Raw genomic sequence first — 21,124 nt, 5'->3', positions numbered from 1 at the left:
GGAAGTCTGAGTCAGATTGCAAAGGACTTTAAATGCCAAACAAATTTAATTCTAAAGCTAATGGGGGAGAGGAGGGGCATTAGAATCTATGGAGTAGAGAAATGACATGATGAAACTTTTGCTTCAGTAAATGATTGCGTGAAGGCAATTATGGGATGAATAAATTGGAATAGAAATAATTCCTGGAATAGAAAGGGTTGGGAGCTTAGAGTATAATGAGGAGACAAGTAGGGCATACCTAAGCATGTCCAGAACAGACATGAAGGCAAATCATTCCTCTCCAGGTTTCACTCTAGAATTTCTCTCCCATTCCAAAGCCTCACTCCCCATGACCTTATTCTCACTTTGGATGGTTCCTCCCAGAGTCCCATTTAAGGAGGACATCTAGGCTGGTGAGGGCTTGCGTCTAGAGCAGTCTGGACTTTCTCTAGCATGTACCCCCCCGTCCCCACCGGTTCTATTTCTCTATGTCTATATTACTCTCTATTTAACTGTTTGTCTCCTTATCCTCTCTTCCTCCATCCATCTCTCTCCATCCATTTTCTGCTGCATTTTTGCTTCCTTAGTTTAATCTCTGTCTCCCCCCCACCCACCCCCAGCCCCTTTCTGGAAGGCAGAGATTATCTTTCTTCTGGAATTTGTATTCTCGGTCCTTAATTCAGTAGCAGCTCTCTGCAGTAAGCACTTAATAAATGCAAATCAATCCAAAGTAATTAAATATAATATTATTCCAGAGGGAGGGTGCCAGTAGCTGAAGGCATCATGAAAGACTTCCATTTAGAAAGTCATGCTCAACTATATATATTCAAAGAAGAGAGCTGGTGGACATTAGGAGGGAATGCATATTACACCCAGGGAGTGAACAATGCAAAGGCAAAAGTAGGAGACTGAAGGGCTGTGTTTGAGGAGCAGAGAGAAGACCCATTTGACTGAATGTGGGAGAAGCAAGATTTTCATTGAGCCTAGAAAGACTTCATATTGTGAACTTCTTTAAAACTAAATAGAGGAGTTTCTATTTGATACTAGAGGCAACTGGAAGCCCACTGAAGGTTAGTGTTCAGTCTGGACTCAAGAAAAATCAATCCAGTGTGAAGGATGGACTGGAGTGGATAAAGACTCACAGTCAGGGACACCAATTTAGAGATTCTTGCAATAACCTAGGTAAAAGGCAATATGGGGTAAGCTGATGGCTGTGTGAGGAAAGAGGAGGAATTGAATGTGAGAGATGTTGTGGAAATAGAAACAGCAAGAGACTTGGCAATGAATTAAATGTGTGCTATGAGGGAGATGTGATAATACTGGAGTCCATGATAATGCTGAGATAATGACCTGGAACCCTGGAAGGACAGGGATTCCTTAAACAGAAAAAGAGGAGTTGAAAGGCTGTGAAGATAAGATGAGAATTACATATTTCTAGAAAAATAAAATGAGTAAAACAAAACTTTAATTAAAATGATATCAATAGTAATAAAATTTTGATAAATGTTAATGTAGTTAAAATTATATTAATATACTATACTATATTATATTAATATATTATGTATATTATATTATATTATATTATATTATATTATATTATATTATATTATATTATATTATAGTTGTTCAGGATATGGGAATGAGAAACCACTGGCATTTTTCCTTTGTCTCTTTTATTCTACTTTGTCCTCTTAAGTCCTTTCTTGCCCTGCCCTGTTTTCTTTTGGAGGGAAAAGTATATCTGTGGGCTAAGAAAGGTTAATCTGAATGCTTTTGAAAATGCTGGGTCTTAGAAAACAGCCTCTCTTGGATTCTTCATGGGTGAGATGGTGTTGACTTTTATATAATTTTTAATTCTAGCTTTACATAGGGTATCATCACCTCAAAGGGCTTGTGGATCTGAATCACTGATATTGGGCTTAGGGTTCAGGGAAGAGGCATGTGCTTGTTTGTTGTGAGTACCTGGATTTCTTGAGCTGAGTGTGTAGGAAACCCCCGATGATTTCATTCTGAAAATCATAGTTGACTGTCCAGTAGACACAGAGCTCTCGGTACTGCATAATTCATTTCAGGACTGTCAGGAACCCTTTAGCTGTATTAAAATTCTCCACGTTACTACCTTGCTCCCACGCATAGATTGTCAGAAGTTCCAGGGCATATTCTGGAGGAAGAGAATCGGTCTTCTTCAATTTTCTTTCACACTGAGGACCAAGAAAGAAAATAGAAAAAACATAAAGGAAATAACAACTCTTATTTCATTCTAGCATTGTCAAATAGCAGCCCACATCATGGCTGGCAGGATGAGGGTATAGGAAGACCAACCCCTGTCTTAGACCACAGGATTTAACATTGAAGAATGGTTGACATCATTTTGGCTTGAGAAGTATTTTTTCTTATTAATAATTGCTATCATTCATGCACTCTCCATTCTAGTTAGGTTGGCTTATTATGGTCCTCATGGTTCCCATCTGTGGTTATCCACGATCCCCACACAGCCCACCTCTCACCTCCCTTTTTACAGGTCTTTCATGTTCATGTTCTTGTTCATGTTAAAATGTTATTCCTTCTCAGCTTAACTTCATAGAACCAATCCCTAGCTTTGTTCTAGCACAGTGCCTCTGGAGGCCTTTATGGATTCCTTCCAGAGATGATTACTCTCACCCCCTTGATATAACTTCTAGATATTTTGTGTTGCTTACTTGTGCTCACATTGTATCCCTCCACCCCCATTCCTGCCAACAGAACCTAATCATGTTGAGGTAAAAAACTGTCTTATTTATAGTATAATAAATTCCATGTAGTAGGTGCCTGATAAATATTCTTTGAAATCAATTAGGTGGAAAGAGAGAGGTACCACAAACTTTTAGGTGTGACTTATACCTATGGGGTTGTCTTTAAAGGTGCTTGGGAATGAGGGGCAGCAAGGTGGCATAGTGGATAGAGCACCAGCTCTGGAGTCAGGAGGACTTGAGTTCAAATCTGGCCTCAGACACTTAATAATTACCTAGTTGTGTGACCTTGGGCAAGTCATTTAATCCAATGACCTTACAAACACCCCCAAAAAGATGCTTGGGAGTAAAAATATAAGGCAAAAGCACTTAGGTACCCCCAAGACAGTGCTTTGTCTTATCCCTAGGGTCACATGTTGAAGTGATTCAGCATCTCATGGTGCCCTATGAACAGACAGGTACCTTTGTGCTGTAATGGAAAAACTGATAGATGTGGACATAAGATATCTGAGTTTGAACTGACTTTTTTGATAATCACTGTAGATAAGTCATCACACCTCCATGAACTCAGCATCTTTATCTATAAAAAGGAGGTCACAATGTTTGCACAAGGTTGCTGTGAGGAAAGTCTTTTGTAAATTGTCAACCCAATCTAGAAATGCATCATCAACGGCAAATTATGAATCTCATTCATACCATGATTATGAGAAAACTAGAAGGGCTATTTGAAAAAATTCACCTGTTGGTACCAGTGTTTCATAAGGCAGATTAGATTCTTAAGCTTGGCGGGACGGGAACTAGTGAAATTGTTTCTTAATTCAGTGAAACAGGCAGAGAATACGCTCCTATCGTTGCATTCAGATGATTTGATGAGATCGATATAAATCTTAGGGTCTGTTGTAGTAGCAAATGAATGACATTTACCTATAATGGGAAAATGATAATAATAAAATTTCCTATATAATTTTCAAAATACTTTTGTATAATATTCTAGCACTAGAGACTTTGAATCGGAAATGGACAGAGTTGGTCAAAACCATACATTGAATCTTAACTTTGAAATGCTCAGGAAGAAGAAGGGGTGCTATGTTTAGTAATGTAAAACACCAAGGATTAAATATAGTGATTTTCTTCTAAATTATGAGAGTATATATAAATATATGTATATATATATATATATGTAATTTGAAAAGAATAAATTGAAAACAGTAAAGTTCTTGTAAATATATTTTTAGAAGCAGTGATTTCATTATTATGGCTCTCTCCCCCAATAATGGAAAATGCAATCTCTATAAAGTTTGATAGGTGTTCTCTCAAAGAGAGTTGTTGTGGCTGAAAAATTCAAATCCCTACAATCAATCTAAGTTCAAACTGTTCCAGGCTTAACTGTATTAATTTGTGCACTACAGATGTATAGTCCACAATTAAAGGGCTTTCCAATGAAGGGTCGAAATGGTCAGGGCTTACATTTTGCTGGCACACTACCATAAATGGAGGACTGTATATATAGATACCGTTATCAAAAATAACCCATTATCCCCACATGTACTGTGCAATCCAATGACAATGACTTGTTAATCCTTGAATAAGACATTTTATCTCCTAATTGACTGTCTCCCATATCTGGAATTCTCTTCCTCCTCATCTCTGCCTCTTAGCTTTCTTGGTTTCTTTCAAGTCCCAGTCAAAATCTTACCTTCTGCCTAAATGAATGTATATTTTGATCACTGACACCTGTCAAGATATCTTGGCATTTACCAGCCACAAATCACTCTGGCTCTCATTGATTGGTCTGCAATAGATCTCAGACTCAACTCTTTGGTCATAGTTTGGTCCCTGACTCACTCAGAGTGAATGTAAATAGCAATTGCTTCTGTTCTGGCCAGAAACCCTGAGGGTCTTTCCCTGCCAAACTGATTTTTTTTTGGATTTTGCAAAAGAGATCATTTTTTTTTCATTTCTTTCTTCTTTACCTGCTTCGATTACTGAGTGGGCTTTGCCTGAGTCAGACTGAGACCTGTTAAAGACCTTTTAAAAGGTCAGTATCTCCCATTGCATCCAAGATAATCTCCAGTCATCTCGATCCATACCTGTCCACTGGACCCCAGTTCTGGCGGAGGTAGTAAGGCTGATGATTTTGCCTCATTTAAATTCAATTTACTTGTATAAAGGACAAATAACAATAACAGAACCAACTAGAAACTTAGCTTCTCAGGGTTTCCCCTAGATTCCTGGGAAGTAAATGTTCAGCTGCCCTCGGGGGGATTTCATCCGCTAGTATGAGTGGAGGAGGCACAGGCTGTTGTCTTCCATCTCCCTCTATCTCCAAACATGGATGCGTATTATTGACTTCTAATAACAAATCAATGGTCACTGGGTGTGAGTTATATCCTGGAGGGGGAAGATGTCTATGGTTTGCAAAGGTCTTACATAACTGATAAGGCAGGAAGGTCCTAGAGGATTCATTCTTCCTGGCGTGTCCTTCTAGGAGATGTGTGTAAGATCCTGTCCCATCATGAGTTGAAGTCTGCTCTCTTGATAGACAAAGTCAGAAAGTAGCTTTTCAGATCTTCCCTTCTTATACTGGAAAGGTATAAAGAATCCCTCTGCAAACCTCCATTTTAGGGGTCCAGGACTTTTAGCCAGGTTCCCACACACACCTGCATAATCAGTGAGCTTAGAGAAATTTTAATAAACTTGCATGCTAATCAATTCTGCTTATTCTTTCTTGAGACAGTTATGCCTTATTCAGATGTTTCTGGAGGTTTAACACATGTATAATTTGATTTTTTTTAAAGGCCAGACTCAAAGACATCATCAGTGATGAAGCCATGAAGCAGATCAGACTAGACAATTGAGGTACCAGACTCTCTCTTTGATAAGATGTGATGGTACCCCAAGGCATATACCTGGAATCACAGCTTTGAAAAGGGAGTGTCTCTTTTCACCCCCTCCAAATTCCTTGCTCTAATAACCTTGAATCAATGGTGATTTTTGATAGAGTTCATATTTCTCTGAGCTTACTCTGAGGATGGAGAAACTAGAAGGTCTCCTCTGGGGATACCCCTACACTGATCATGAGCCAATATTAAAAGTGCTGGTTCAACTAAAAGCTCACTCAACATTATGATCCAATTGTGGTTTTGTTGACTGGTCTAAATTGGATTGCCATCAATTAAAAAAAGATAGATGTCTAATTTAACTTGTAGAAGTATTTCTTTTTCTTTTCTCCTGTAAGCTCATCTCAGCTACCCCCTCCCCTGACTCTTTGCCTAGTTGATACTGCTGTTACCCTTCTCCCACTCCCTGTGCAGGTCTTGATCTCAGATCCTACTCTCACCCTGCCTAAAATGGTCTATGGGCAGAATCCCAGACCATCTAAATTACGAACTAAGGAAGGTAAATTCATTTCACAAGATAGTTTTGGGAATGGCAAATTCCAAAAAGATTTCCCCATAGGTTTTTCTGTGTTAAGGCCTTTTGTTTAGCTCCCATGCCAGGTCCACCCCAACTCCAACATTGCTGGTCTCCAATCCCCTTTGACAGCAATGGTCTTCTCATTCCTAAGGAACCATGAACCCAGCAAGATTAGAGATAAGCAGAGAGATTAGAGAAAGATAAACAGAGTTAAAAACCATCCATCTTGTTCCTTAGAGTGATAAGCAGTATCTATCTGAAACCATCAACAAGCATTATATGCAATGGGGATAAACTAGAAGCATTCCCAATAAGATTGGGGTGAAACAAGGCTGCCCATTATCACCACTACTATTCAATATTGTGTTAGAAATGTTAGCTTCAGCAATAAAAGAAGAAAAAGAAATGGAAGGAATTAGAATTGGGAAGGAAGAAACAAAACTCTCACTTTTTGCAGATGACACAATGGTAGACCTGAAGAATCCTAAACAATCTAAAAATCTACTAGAAACAATTAGCAACTTAAGCAAAGTCGCAAGATATAAAATAAACCCTCATACATCCTTAGCATTTCTATATATGACTAGCAAGATACAGCAGGAGGAGATAGAAAGAGGAATCCCATTCAAAGTAACTTCAGACAATATAAAATACCTGGGAGTCTACATGCCAAGGCAGACTCAGAAACTGTGAAAACAACTACGAAACTCTTCTCTCACAAATAAAGTCAGATCTAAAAAACTGGGCAAATATCACCTGCTCATGAATAGGCTGAACTAATATAATAAAAATGATAATTCTACCTAAATTAAATTACTTATTTAGTGCCCTACCAATAAAAATTCCAAAAAATTACTTTAATGAGTTAGAAAAAAATTATAAGTAAATTCATATGGAGAAATAAAAAGTCAAGAATTTCAAGGGATTTAATGATAAAAAGTACAAAGGAGGGTGGCTTAGCCCTACCTGATCTAAAATTATATTATAAAGCATCAATCATCAAAACTGTCTGGTATTGGCTAAGAAATAGAGTGGTGGACCAGTGGAATAGTCTAGGTGAAACATCGGGAAATGATTATAGTAATCTGCTGTTTGATAAACCCAAAGAGTTCAGCTTTTGGGATAAAAACTCTCTTCAATAAGAACTGTTGGGAAAATTGGATGTTAGTATGGCAGAAACTCAGATTAGACCAACATCTCATACCCTATACCAAGATAAGATCAAAATGGATACAGGATTTAGACATAAAAGACAATGTTATAAGCAAAGTAGGAGATCAAGGAATAGTTTACCTGTCAGATCTATGGAAAGGGAAGCAGTTTATGACCAAGGAAGAGATGGAGAACATCATTAAAAACAAACTAGATAATTTTGATTACATTAGAAATGTAGTAAATTGGGAAACAATTTTTTTTGTAAGGCAAATGGTGTTAAGTGGCTTGCCCAAGGCCACACAGCTAGGTAATTATTAAGTGTCTGAGGCTGGATTTGAATTCAGGTACTCCTGACTGCAGGGATGGTACTCTATCCACTGTGCCACCTAGCCACCTGGGAAACAATTTTTACAACTAGTATTTCTAACAAAATTCATTTCTTTTCTTTTCTTTTTGCAAGGCAATGGGGTTAAGTGACTTGCCCAAGGTCACATGGCTAGGTAATTATTAAGTGTCTGAGGCTGGATTTGAACTCAGGTCATCCTGACTCCAGGGCTGGTGTGCTATCCACTGTGCCACCTAGCCACCCCTTTTTCTAAAATAAATAGAGAACTGGGTCAAACTTCTAAAAAAACCAAACCATTCCCCAATTGACAAATGGTGAAAGGATATACAGAGGCAATTTACAGATGAGGAAATCAAAAAATTGCTCTAAATGATTACTTATTAGAGAAATGCAAATTAAAGCATTATTAAAGCAAATTAAAGAAAGGACAATGATCAATGTTGGAAGGGATGTGGGAAATCTGGGACACTAATACATTGTTGATGGAGCTGTGAACTCATCCAACCTTTCTGGAGAGCAATTTGGAATTATGCCCAAAGGGCAACAAAAATGTGCATGCCCTTTGATCCAGCAATACCACTACTGAATCTAGACCCTGAAGAGATTATGAAAAAGGGTAAAAACATCACTTGTACAAAAATATTTATGGCAGCTCTGTTTGTAGTGGCAAAGAATTGGAAATTGAGTGAATGTCCATCAATTGGGGAATGGCTGAACAAATTGTGGTATATGCATGTTATGGAACATTATTGCTCTGTTAGAAACCAAGAGAGATAGGAATTCAAAGAAGCCTGGAGAGATTTGCATGAACGAATGCTGAGCAACATGAACAGAACCAGAACATTCTACACCATAACAGCAACATGGGGTTGATGATCAATCTTAATGGACTTGCTCATTCCATCAGTGCAACAATCAGGGACAATTTTGGGCTATCTGCAATGGAGAATACCATCTGTATCCAGAGAAAGGATTGTGGAGTTTGAACAAAGACCAAAGACTATTGCCTTTAATTTAAAAAAAAATTATCTTATGTAATTTTGCTATCTCTTCTATTTTATTTTTTTCCTTAAGGATATGATTTCTTTCTCAAGACATTTAATTTAGATCAATGTATAGCATGGAAATAATGTAAAGACTAACAGACTGTCTTATTTGGTGAGAGGAAAGTGAGATTAGGGGGAAAATTATAAAATTCAAAAATAAATAAATTTTTTAAAAAGGAAGAAAGAAAAACCCATCCATCTAGGTTGATAATTAGATCCATTTTAGATGAAGACATCGACAGGCAAAAAATATAAAGAAAAAAGAGAAGAGGGTCTTGAATCGAACCCTGTGGAACACATATGGAAAGAGGACACGATATGGAGTGAGCAAAGGAAACTGAAAATAAGCAGGGAGAAAAAAAACCAGGAGGGAGGGGTATCCTGAAAACCTGTAAGAGAAGAGAGTATCAAAGAACAGAGAGTGATCAATGGTGTCAAAAGCTGCAGAGAGATCAAAGAGAATATGTACTGAGAAAAGGCCATTGAATTTGGCAACTAAGAGATCACTGTCATGTTGGAGAGAGCAGTTTTAGTGAGATGACGAGAATACAAAAGGATTCAGAGGGATTCAGGAGGATAACCATCTGAGGAGGGAAGTAATTTCAGAGAGAGTGACAGCTATGGACTCTAGAAATGCATTAATTCTCTGGAACCAGAAGAGAACTGTGACCACCTAAAGGGGCTATAATGAGCCATCCTTTAAGGAAGAAACGGACTCCTACTGCCAGATCTTGTTTAGTATCACTTTGTCACATATTCCTTATAAGGCATATGTGACTCATTACCTATATACTTTAAGTATGAGACCACTTTCCTTAGGGACCTTTCGTGTTCTGGGAGAATATACCCTAATTTGGGGAAAATGTGACAATCTGTTCATTCTATACTTTTTCAATAAATACCCTTTTTTAAAGATATCGAGGCCATTGGCTGATCATCAGTGGAAACACTACCAGTAGGAGATTGTGAATAATTGTTCTAGAACCCTAGCCTCTCAGGCTAGACACTGGAGAAAGGAATAGTCAGCTTCCTCTGGATACTTAATCTATCAGTATGAGTAGAGAAGGTAGGATGCGTTGGTCTGTCTGTCTCCATACATGTATACACACATATGAAATATATAATCTTATGTGGTCCTCAGGGCAACATTGATGCTTTTACAATCTCCGTTTTATGGATCAGACAACTGAAAGTTTGAGAAGTTAAGTAACTTGTCCAGGCTCACAGAGAGGTTCAGGAAGGATTTGAACTCAGGTGAGCAGGTAGGTGGCATAGTGGATAGACTTAGAGTCAGGAGGCCTTGGAATTCAAATCCAGCCTTAGACACTTGACACTAACTAGTTGTGTGACCTTGGGCAAGTCACTTAACCTTGATTTCCTCATATCCAGAGCCATCTCCAGTTATCTTGACCATGTCTAGCCACTGGACCCAGATGGCTTTGGAGTGAGACTGGTGTCTTAGCACAGCAGCTCCTCACTCAAATCCAAGTCCTGTGCTTGTCATGACATCACCTCTCTGATGAGATGGTCTTCTTCAAGAATGAGTTCAAATCTGGCCTCAGACACTTAATAATTACCTAGCTGTGTGGCCTTGGGCAAGCCAATTAACCCCATTGCCTTGCAAAAATTAAAAAGAAAAGAACGGAGGGGTGGCTAGGTGGTGCAGTGGATAGAGCACTGGCCTTGGAGTCAGGAGGACCTGAATTCAAATCTGGCCTCAGACACTTAATAATTACCTAGCTATGTGGCCTTGGGCAAGCCACTTAACCCCATTGCCTTGCAAAATCTAAAAAAAAAGAAAAAAAAGAATGAAAGACAAACATCCCACATGTTCAGGTATTTCAGTTTTTCTGACTCCAAGTCTCCTGTTTCATTGAGATAGAGTGGGTGAAGGGAAAGGAGAGGGGAAAACAGGGAGAAAGTCCAAGAGAGAATCTGCTGAAAGTGGGGGGGGGAGGGTGAGAAAAAAGATCTCTGAGTGCAAGGTGTCATTGCACAATTTGAAGTGGTTATCTAGTCCTACCAGGGTTTAGCCAGCACCTGGAGATATATTGGAAAACAAACAAGCAATAGCCCAGTGCAAGCAGACTCACCACTTTATTCTCAGGTTCTCAGAGATCTGAAATAGGGATCAGAGCTGAACAAAAGAGGTGTTTTTATCGACATATATAGGAACAACAGGGGCTGGGAGGGGGAGCAGTACATAAGAAACCTCAGCTTATGGGGAGAATGAGAACTGAGGGAAGCATCCACATCTCCCTTTAAAACTCACCCAAAGGGGCAGCTAGGTGGCGCAGTGGATAGAGCACCCGCCCTGGAGTCAGGACTCGCTGAGTTCAAATCCGGCCTCAGACACTTAATAATTACCTAGCTGTGTGGCCTTGGGCAAGCCACTTAACCCCATTGCTTTGCAAAAAAAAATAAAATAAAATAAAAAGAACCTTAAAACTCACCCAAAGCATCGAAGGCTAGAAGCACAGTGAAGTCCACTCTATGTTCCAGGGTCTTGGACATCAGGGTGAAACTGAGGCTGTGGGAATTCTCCCATTTAGAGATCTCAAATTTCACATCAAACTGATTCTCCCTCTGGCAGGCTTCCAGATGCCCTTGGATTTCTCTGCTGATTTTCTCTTTGTGGCTCCCTTGGTCCCTGAACTCATGGAAGCAGTTGAGGAATACAACAAGGCTGGCATCTGACTTGTTCATCAGAGCAGTGCCAGTGGCAAAGGAGCCTCCCTGAATGGGGGGGAGAGATGGAGAAAAGGAAAAATATCAGGGTAGAATTAAGACCAAGGACCACTTGATGCAGGGGCCACTTAGGTAAAAGATACATTCTCTTTGGGGATAGGGGTGGTCAAAGCCCCATAGTGGGGACAGAGACCCTGGGAGAATGACCCCCAGGGACAGAGATCTTGGGACAAGCACAGGGAAACTGTGAAGGAAATAGTTGTATGCTAGACAGTCTGGGAAAGATGATCACTAAATTTTCAAGTAGCATTATATATATTTGTGTTATATATATTTATGTATATTTATACACTCAAATTATATATACATATATAAATATAATTCAGAAATTGACAAGCATTTAGAATAAGGCATGGTTAATTATTTTATTGATTGTTTGGACATAAGAAACTGATGGAGGAAATGCTAATGATGTATAATTAAACAGAAAGGTTGGTCATAGGATTGAAATTTTCAGGGATTATGATTCAGAAATTGACAAATATTATGAATTAGGGCTCAATTAATTGTTTTATTGATTATTTGGACATGATGAAGAAAACATTAGTGGTGTAAATTAATCCCAACAGTTGGTCGGAGTACTTTTAAAAATATTTTAAAGAAGTCCTAGAGTCTAAGAGGAAATGATTTATCTAAGTCATTCCACTTTTACTGACATTGGGAACAAGTTAAGTAAAACACTTAAGTGAGAACTCAGTTCTGATGGTCTCAAAAACTGGCAAAATTGGGAAGAATGTTGGCAATCAGTTTGTTTACCTTCTTATTTTATAGAAGGCCCTGGTTATGGAAGTAGATAGAATACTTGGCCTGCAGTCAGAGCTGAGTTTAAATTCTCTCTGAAATGATTACTAGCTGTGTGGCCAGGGGAAGGAAGGGGTCAGTAGACTTCTTTGCCTTGAATTTAGAGTCTGTATTCTATGGGGAAATCAGACTTTGACACGGAGCCAGAACTATGGCAGGGAGATCAGGGCTATGATCCTCACTTCACTTCTGTCTACCTCAGTTTCCCCAACTGTAAATAGTACCTACCTCCTAGAATTGTTGTGAGAATCAAACAATATGATATGTACAAAGTACTTTGCAAAATTGAAGTTCTAAATAGATGCTAGTTGTTGCTGCTGCTGTTTGTGTTTTTGAAAAAAAGGGCCAGAATTACTGTTGCAGCAGGATTTAGGACCTAGGGGGTCTTAACTCCCAGTGCACTCTTCTTTCATCTAGGCTGGTGAAATTTGACTTTCCTTGGGGTCACTCACTTCTTGAGAACTGCCTCTGGTCTCATGACGCAACACAACACAAGCTATTGAGGAGGGCACTGAAGATGAGCCCTGGTCCCATGCTCACTCACCTTCCCACTGGCAAGAAAATTTGAAAATTTGAAAAGCCAAGGAGGGCAAAACTTCAAAAGAAAGAAAAGGTTCCTGATAGGGAGGCAAAAGTGTTCCCAGGACACTCATCCCTCAGTAGGAACTGAGGTGTTGGCTTCCTTCCTAGGTCTTACCCCTCCTTATTATAAGAATTGTGAGGATTTTTATATTTCTCTTTTTTAAATCTTATTATTCCACGTTTAGAGCTATGCCTACTATGACTTTTGATTAACTGAAAGTCTGTCTCATGTGGCTAAAAACCCAATTAATTGAATGATAAATTTAAGGGAGAATCTTAGGCATTCTTCCAATAAGAATCAGAAGGAGAATTTGAATTTCTCAAAGTGATTGAATCATTGGTGGAAGGATTATCCTGACAATAATTCTATAGGGATGCCAATCTCCCCTCTCAATCAACCCATTGTCAACCCTCTAAATTTGGGACTCCATTTGGAGTTTTCTTGGCAAAGATAAAGGAGTAGTTTGTCATTTCCTTCTCTAGCATTGATGTGAACAGGGTGAAGTGACTTTTCTAGAATCAAACAGCTTATAAGTATCTGAGGCCAGATTTGAGGTCACATCTTGATTTCAGGTCTGGTGCTCTATGCACTGAGTCATCTAAATGCATAATTGGAACCTGACTTAATTTATCTAAGAAGTCTGTTTAACTAGATTTGTTTCCTTAGGGCTTAGGGGATGTATGGTTATAATTCTACTGAAGTTTGTTCATTATTTATGACATTGATAGAAGCATAGGATTATGAATCTGTCTATTTTAAATGTTCCTTTATGATTTGTAGGACGAAACTGATATTATTATGCTTCCGCACGAGGTAATTCTTGCCACATCAGCAAGAGTTATAGCAAAAGTTATTCAAGCAGGAGAATGGGGGGGGGGTCGACCAATCAGAATAAAGGCACATCCTCTTTAGATCCTGTTTTTCTCCTCAAGGGCTAGAACAGACTCTAGTTAGTCTTATATAGGATAAAGGTTAATTTAAAAATCGGGAACACATGCTTAATGAACCTCAGCCATAGTAACTTACACTCTCCACATAAAATTAGAGCCTTATTTATTGATCATGGGTCATATGGCAAGGGAGGGGTAACATATCAAGGAGTAGTATGAAATGGGTGGATAACAAAGATTGCAAGTCAGAGAAGGAATTATCTGATAGGGCCTGGAAGGGAGGTATAAAGGTATAAAGGTTGCTTTTGTTTCTGTATTGGACACACACTCTCGATTTGGAGGGATGTCCTTTTTTTTTTTTTTAACAAGAAAAGTAAAGGTTCTTCACTCACTCTGGGCTCAGTTTCATTATTGAATCTAAGTTCCCAATGAGAGGATCTCAAGGGCTTTATTTCTAACATTATTTAAACTTTTAAGCCTAAAAGAATGTAAGATTGCAATAAATAAATTATTGAAGCAGAGTCAAATAGCAGAAAGAAGCTAGTGAGTTGCCTGCAGCAATCCCAGGTTTTTCACAGAAACAACATTAATCAAGACTAAATGGATTCTGGAGTGACAGAAGATACAAAGGAACCAAATAGAGCTTTCCCCAGCTTAACATATGCAGGAAGGATTTCAGAAAGAGCTGTCTCAGGTGGGTCAAGAGGGAATGAGGACTGGCACAGGGAAGAGGGACCAGTGCAGGTGGGGTGTAGAGGAAGCAAGCCACAATTGACGGCCCTGAGTCCCAGTCCAGTGGCCAGTGGCACAGCAGGTCAGCTGGGAAGGCTCCAAAATAGTTGCAGGCAGCCAATTGAGACCTCAAAGCTCCTTGCACAATCAGCACAATTATACTGGACAATCTCAGAGCAGTCGGTAAGCCGCTAGGGTTCCCAGCATGGAAAGTCTGTGAGCAGATCCCTCTCCCGGCTCAAGGAACTTGGGACAGTGCCCCTATGATGTAGGAACAGAGCTGAAAACGAGGAAGAAAAGTCATAGAAAAATCTGGGATAGTCTACTATAGTGATAATGGAGATCACAACACTATCTCAGAAGAGGATGGTGGAAAAAGTGCTGCAGGTGAAGCTCCAGAGGGGAATATGAATTATTCTCCAGTCTAAAAAGACCTCAAAAAGAATTTTAAAAATCAATAAATTAGGAAAATTAGGAAATGAAATGTAAGAGACATGCAGCACCTTGCAATTCTATATAAATTATTTGAAAAAACGGGCAAAGAAGGAGTTCTGCCAAATTCCTTTTATGATACCAATATAGTACTCACACCTAAATTAGGAAGAACCAAAACAGAAAGAAAATTATAAATCACCAAAAAAATAATGAAACAACTTTTCAGTGAGATTTCTTGGAGGAATCTCAGGAAAAGGTCTATTGTGTGTGTGTGTGTGTGTGTGTGTGTGTGTGTGTGTGTGTATGGTTTTTTTTTTGTCCTTCATTTTTGAAGGAGACCAAGATATCAAGGAGGTGATACCATAAGTACATGAGTTGGATTTGAGTGAGGGGGTTCTGTGCTAAATTACCAGCCTCACTTTCTCCTCCAGGGTCATCTGGATCCAGGGCTCAGATATGAATCAGGATGACTGGAGATGGCCTTGGATGCAAGGCAAGTGATCACCCAGCTAGTAAGTGTCAGAGGCTGGATTTGAACTCTGGTCCTCCTGATGCCAAGGCCTGTGCTCTATTCATTGAATAATGGTCTTCTTTTGTGTGGTTAAAAGGGGAGTTTAGCCTAGTGGAGGTGGGAAAATTGGGGAGCCAGTGATAGGTTGTTAGCCACAGGGCAGCTAAAGTCTGCTCACAGTTCAGCCAGCAGTGAGGGTGCCAATCTGAGCTTGGAAAACAAGTTTTGAACCCTGGGAAGTTGGTGCAGCATTGGGTAACCCAGCACAGAGAATAAACAAGAAGGGAATGCAGGGAAAAGAACCCCATCCCCAGCAAAAAAAAATGTTTGGGACTATATACCCTATACCACAGGAGCAAAGCTCAACTGATGAAAGGCCAAATAACAAAAAAAAATTGGTGAACATTGACAACTACTAATCTGATAGGGGTGATTAAAAGTACCATTTCAGTAGAAGAAAACAATGACAAAATGCCTACAACTTCCAAGAAGTTGATGAACTGGTCTCAGTTCCAAAAGGACTTCTTGGAAGAGCTCAAAAAAGGATTTTTAAAAACCAAAGAAAGAGAAAGAAGAAAATGTATTAAAGAAATGAAAGTCATGCAAGAGAATTATGAAAAATCAACTGAAAGAACCCAATAATTTTAAAAATAAAATTGACCAGCTGGAAAAGGAAACAAAACAGCTAACCGAAGAAAATCAAACCTTAAAAATTAGAATTGGACAGATTGAAATGAATGACTGAGAGACACCAAGATTCCATCAAACAAAACCAAAAGGCTGGAAAAAAAATCCAGGAGATAACTTGGTCTACTTGAAAGTCGTGATCAGAAAAGAGCTTGAACAATATCGTGCAATTATCATGGAATTATGGAAACCTTCCCTAATATCCTGGAACAAGAAGATAAAATATTCTTTTAAAGAATACAAAACTCCAAGGAATGTTGTAGCCGAATTTCATATTTCTCAACCAAAGGAGCAGCCAAAAGAGGAGCCACATTCAGGTTTACACTAGGTCTATCAGCTTCAATATTATGGATCAGAGAGCCTGGAATATGATATTCTGGAGGACAAAAGAGCTTGGTTTACAATTAACTACCCTGCAGAATTCAGCATATTATTTCAGTGGAAAAAGATGGCTTTTCAATGAAATAGAGGACTTTCAAAATTTCCTGATATAAAGACCAGAATTGAACAGAAAATTTGTTCTTCAAATACAAGACCCAAGAGATGTGTAAAAAAGTAAATGGAAGTGGAGTTGGGGAATGTTAGTTAACTCTTGATAACTGTATTTCTCTTAGGACAATTGAAAGAAATATATTTAGACAGAGTTTGTGATATAAATTGACTGTGATATAATTAAACTTTTATCTCTTGAGGGTTTGTATTCTTATTGAATCAGTGGAAGGGAGAGTATCTGAAAAGGTGGTGAGGGTTTGGATTGACTGTGATATGATTAAACTCTATACTCTTGAGGGTTATATTTATTTTGGGACACTTGGAGAGGTTGTTCTTTAAAAGAGGGTGTAGGTTTAAATTGATTATGATATAAAGATGTTTGTGGCCCTTGAGAGTTTACTCTAACAGGACAGTTGAAAGAAGTATACTTTGACAGAGGGTAGAGGTACAATATAGATGTAAAGCAATTTTGAGATGAAAAAGAATTATACTGAGAAAAGACATTAGAGGATAAATAACATCAAATGATCAAAACACAAAGGGCCTACTATAAAAAGGGAAAGAAGGTAGGATCTGAGCACTGAGTAAATCTTATCCTTTTCTCTTTTTTTTGCAAAGCAATAGAATTGGGAGGTTACACAGCTGGTGGGTATCAAGTGTTTGAGGTCAGCTTTGAACTTGGGTCCTCCTGACTGACCTCAAGGCCAGTGCTCTATCCACTGCACTACTTAGCTGCCCCATAAATCTTACTCTCAGCAGATATGGTTCAAAGAAGGAATAACTTACATTCCCAAATGAGTTTAGAAATTTATCCTGCCCAATGGAGGAGTAGGTGGAAGGGGAAAAAAAAAAGAAAAGGATGGGGCTGATAAAAGGGAAGGATAAGTAAAATCAAAGGTAATGTTAAAGTTTAAAAAAATGAAAAGTAACAAGGGAAAGGGAGAAGAAACAAGAAGAGGGTTGGTTGAAGGCAGGGCAGAATGAGCGATGTATCAGTTAGAAGCAAACACTGGTGAGAAGGTATAAGGGTAAAGGAGGAAGTAAAGAACAAAGGGGGAAAGACAGAATGGAGGGAAATGAAGAATTAGTAATTTTAACTATGAATGTGAACGAACTCTCCCATAAAACAGAAGAGGATAGCAGAGTGTATTAAAAGTCAGAATACTACAATATGTTGTTTACATGAAATACATTTGAAGCAGACAGATACACAGGATAAAGGTAAAGGCTGGAGCAGAATATATTACACTTCAATTGAAGTAAAAGAAAAAAAGCAGAGGAAGCAATCCTGATCTCAGACAAAGGCAAAAGCAAAAATAGATCTAATAAGAAGGGAGAAAGAAGGAGGAAAAATATTCTAAAACTAAAGCTAACTAATAGATGTTTTTGTGAAGTAGTCCACGAAATGTCCATCAATTGAGGAATGACTGAACAAGCAATGGTATATATTAATGTTAAGAAGCACTGCTGTTCTATAAGAAATCATGAGGGACCTGACTTCAGAAAAGTGTGGAGACTTGCATGTACTGATAATGAGTGAAGTGAGCAGAATCAGGAAAACATTGTACATAAAGGTTTTCCTCCTTAGTTCTAATTTTTCTTTAACAATTTGTTAAAATGCTAAATGTCTGTACATATATAATCTATGTCATATTGTTTACTACCATAGGAAAGGCAGGGTAGATGGTAGAAAACTATGGAACTCAAAAGTTTGCAAAAGGATGAATGTTGGAGCTATCTTTGCATGTAATTGGAAAACAAATTTTTTAAAAAAGCATGTCATCTTCAAAAAAAGAGGAAATTTTAGACTGATTTCCCTAATGAATATTGATGCAAAAATTTTAAATAAAATATTAGCAAAGAGATTAAAGCAAGTTATCACTAGGATGATACGCTATGATCAGGTAGGAGTTATACTAGGAATTCAGCATTGATTCAATATTAGGAAAACAATCAGCATAACTGATCATATCCATAGCATAACTAACTGAAATCATATGATTTTCTCAATAGATGCTGAAAATGCTTTTGACAAAATATAACACCCATCCTATTAAAAACATTAGACAGAACATTAACAACAGCATTGTGTGATCATCAGCTTTGATGGACTTGCTCATCTCAGCAGTACAATAATCACAATGATCAAAGATAATTCTAAAGGATTTGTGATGAAAAAATCCATCCACATCCAGAGAAAGAACTATGGAGTCTGAATGCAGACCAAAGCATACCATTTTCAATTTTTAAAATTTATTTTGTGTTTTATGATTTTTTCCCATTTTGTTCTTTTTCGTCTTTCACAATATGAGTAATATGAAAATGTTTAGCATGGTTAAAAATGTATTACCTATATCAGATTAAAGGGAGGTAGGAGGAAAGGGATGGAGGGAGAAAATTGTGAAACTTAAAATCTTACAGAAAACGAATTTTGAAAGCTATCTTTGCATGTAGTTGGGAAAAACATGAATAAAATTATAAAAGCAAATTATTTCTTTGTTTCTCTTTTGTAATTTTGTCTTTAAAAAACCACATTCAAATTCTTATGTGGGGTTCAGTGTTATTTTTATACCTTGAGGATTCATGTTTAAAAATAGCAAATCTTAGATTTTTACCTCTTAAATTTCTTCATTTGTGGTAGATTTGTTTTGGCAATCAGAATCTATAACATGAATGCAAAGAATATTTTTCCCCTAACACCCTGAAGGGCCCCACCTCTCTTCACTATGGACTAGTTGAGAGTAGGGAGGATGGGTCACTTTCCAACCAGTCCCTGATTCTTAGGCTATAGTTTTCTTTCGTTCGTTCGTTCTTTCTTTCTTTCTTTCTTTCTTTCTTTCTTTCTTTCTTTCTTCTTCCTTCCTTCCTTCCTTCCTTCCTTCCTTCCTTCCTTTCTTTCTTTCTTCCTTTCTTCCTTTCTTTCTTCCTTCCTTCCTTCCTTCCTTCCTTTCTTTCTTTCTTTCTTTCTTTCTTTCTTTCTTTCTTTCTTTCTTTCTTTCTTTCTAGATTGGGAAGTTACCATGTTGGCATTCAGGGACTGTCCTGTTTCTTCATTTATCCAAGATACTCCTCTGAGATGCCATGTGAGACAGAGTCAAACTGCTCACTCAGCAGGAACCTTTCCCACACCTCATCCCTCTCATTTTTCACAGGGTTCTTTCCCAAACAAGGATCTGCCTCTATCTTCTTTCATAATGGCACAAGGACTATCAGCAATCTTTTAAATTTTCTGCCCTGGGACATAGTCCAGTTCACCCTGCCTTAGTCCTGTCTATGTCAAAGCTAGATTTCCCTATTCCTCATACAGGTATAGTTTCTGAATTAAGATCAAAGAAATCGGTTGACTCTATTGTCATTCCCACATTAGAGGAAAAGGTACTAGATACAGGGTAGACCTGACCTCTAGTCTGGAGCATACAATTTACTAGCTATATGAACTTCTGCAAAATGAAGATAATGAGTCCTACCATAACTTCCTGCCAAGGTAGATGCAATGATCTGATGAGATAAAGTGATATGTTTAAAGGGTTTTATAACAGCAAGATCCCAGATCCTTTTTGGGCTTCATATGCTGTGATGCTCTTCCTGACTGTGTAGTTGAACTTTCTTTGATTGACCCTGGTTTAAAGCTTCAACTAGGCAAGACCTTGCCAAGAGGGTTATGAGAAAGATAATATGTGTATATAATTATAATAATAATTATAATTATAGAAACAACTTGAATGTTTCTCATTAAGTTGTGATCCCTTAAGACAGGTTTTCCTATATATGATGCCAAACAGACAGGGATGTGACAGGGGTTTTCTAGAAAATATTTAACAATCAGCTTGCCCTGTCCTTCCTTAAAAATTTTCCCACAATACTCTCTTAAATTCAATCTGCATTATTATTAGTGTTTTATCCATTACTTTATTATGTCTAGACACTCAAAAATTTAAAAAACCCCAATAAACCAAGCTCTGATTTGTAGAGTTTATCTACTTCCAAAGTGTCAATGTTCACACTGAAAATTTAACCATCAACTCTCAGAGTGGGTGAGCTGGTTCTAGCTCACCCTGTTTATGTGACATAGAGAGGTCCAGGCAAAGCTGTGAATATACATGGACTCACAGATCTAGAGCTGGAAGGAATCTAGGAAATAATTCTAGTCCATCTACTGTTTTATTGAGAAAGAAACTGAGGGCCAGGGAATAAAGGGATACCTAAGTAGAAAATGTCAGAGGTTGGATTTGAACCCAGGCCATTTTCACTCCAGGCTCTTTTTCACTATGCCCTAATGTTCTATTTGCTTCTGATCCCAGGTATTGTCTTGAGAATTGGCCCATTTCTGGATCAAAACTGAGCTCTATATGGCTTTTGAGACCTTGAAGGTGGCTTAGTGTCTAGGTAGAAGCTCAGTAACTTAACTCAGTACTGTGTCCTGATGTTCACTCTAGAAAAACAATATGACTTAGTTTCTTGGGACCAGAGGATGATTTGGTGCATGGCATGGGAGGGGGCAAGGTCTCTCTGAGGTTTCTACGAGGTCTTCCAGGATATTAGAAGGCAGATCAACAAATATCTTTGACCCATC

General features: G+C 38.3%; 1 protein-coding gene across 4 annotated transcripts in view; it reads right to left on the bottom strand.

Moving 5' to 3' along the window:
- LOC141501629 (2'-5'-oligoadenylate synthase 2-like) overlaps positions 1-21,124 on the bottom strand; it is an 87,500-nt gene that overhangs the window by 1,715 nt on the left and 64,661 nt on the right. The window contains exons 12-14 of one of the 4 annotated variants that reach the window (XR_012472280.1): positions 11,126-11,408; positions 3,448-3,632; positions 1,942-2,180 (exon numbers count right to left, since the gene is read on the bottom strand). Coding sequence is in view for 2 of the 4 variants with exons in the window: in XM_074205793.1 (XP_074061894.1) it covers positions 2,043-2,180; positions 3,448-3,632; positions 11,126-11,408 (606 nt within the window). In the remaining 2 variants the exon portion in view is untranslated. Of the gene's footprint in view, positions 1-1,696; positions 2,181-3,447; positions 3,633-11,125; positions 11,409-21,124 lie in introns of those variants that run through there. The other 3 variants (XM_074205793.1, XR_012472281.1, XM_074205794.1) reach the window with 3 other exon arrangements.

Source organism: Macrotis lagotis, chromosome X (genome assembly GCF_037893015.1).
Source record: "Macrotis lagotis isolate mMagLag1 chromosome X, bilby.v1.9.chrom.fasta, whole genome shotgun sequence".
NCBI lineage: Eukaryota > Metazoa > Chordata > Mammalia > Peramelemorphia > Peramelidae > Macrotis > Macrotis lagotis.
This window is presented reverse-complemented; position numbering and strand designations above follow the sequence as displayed.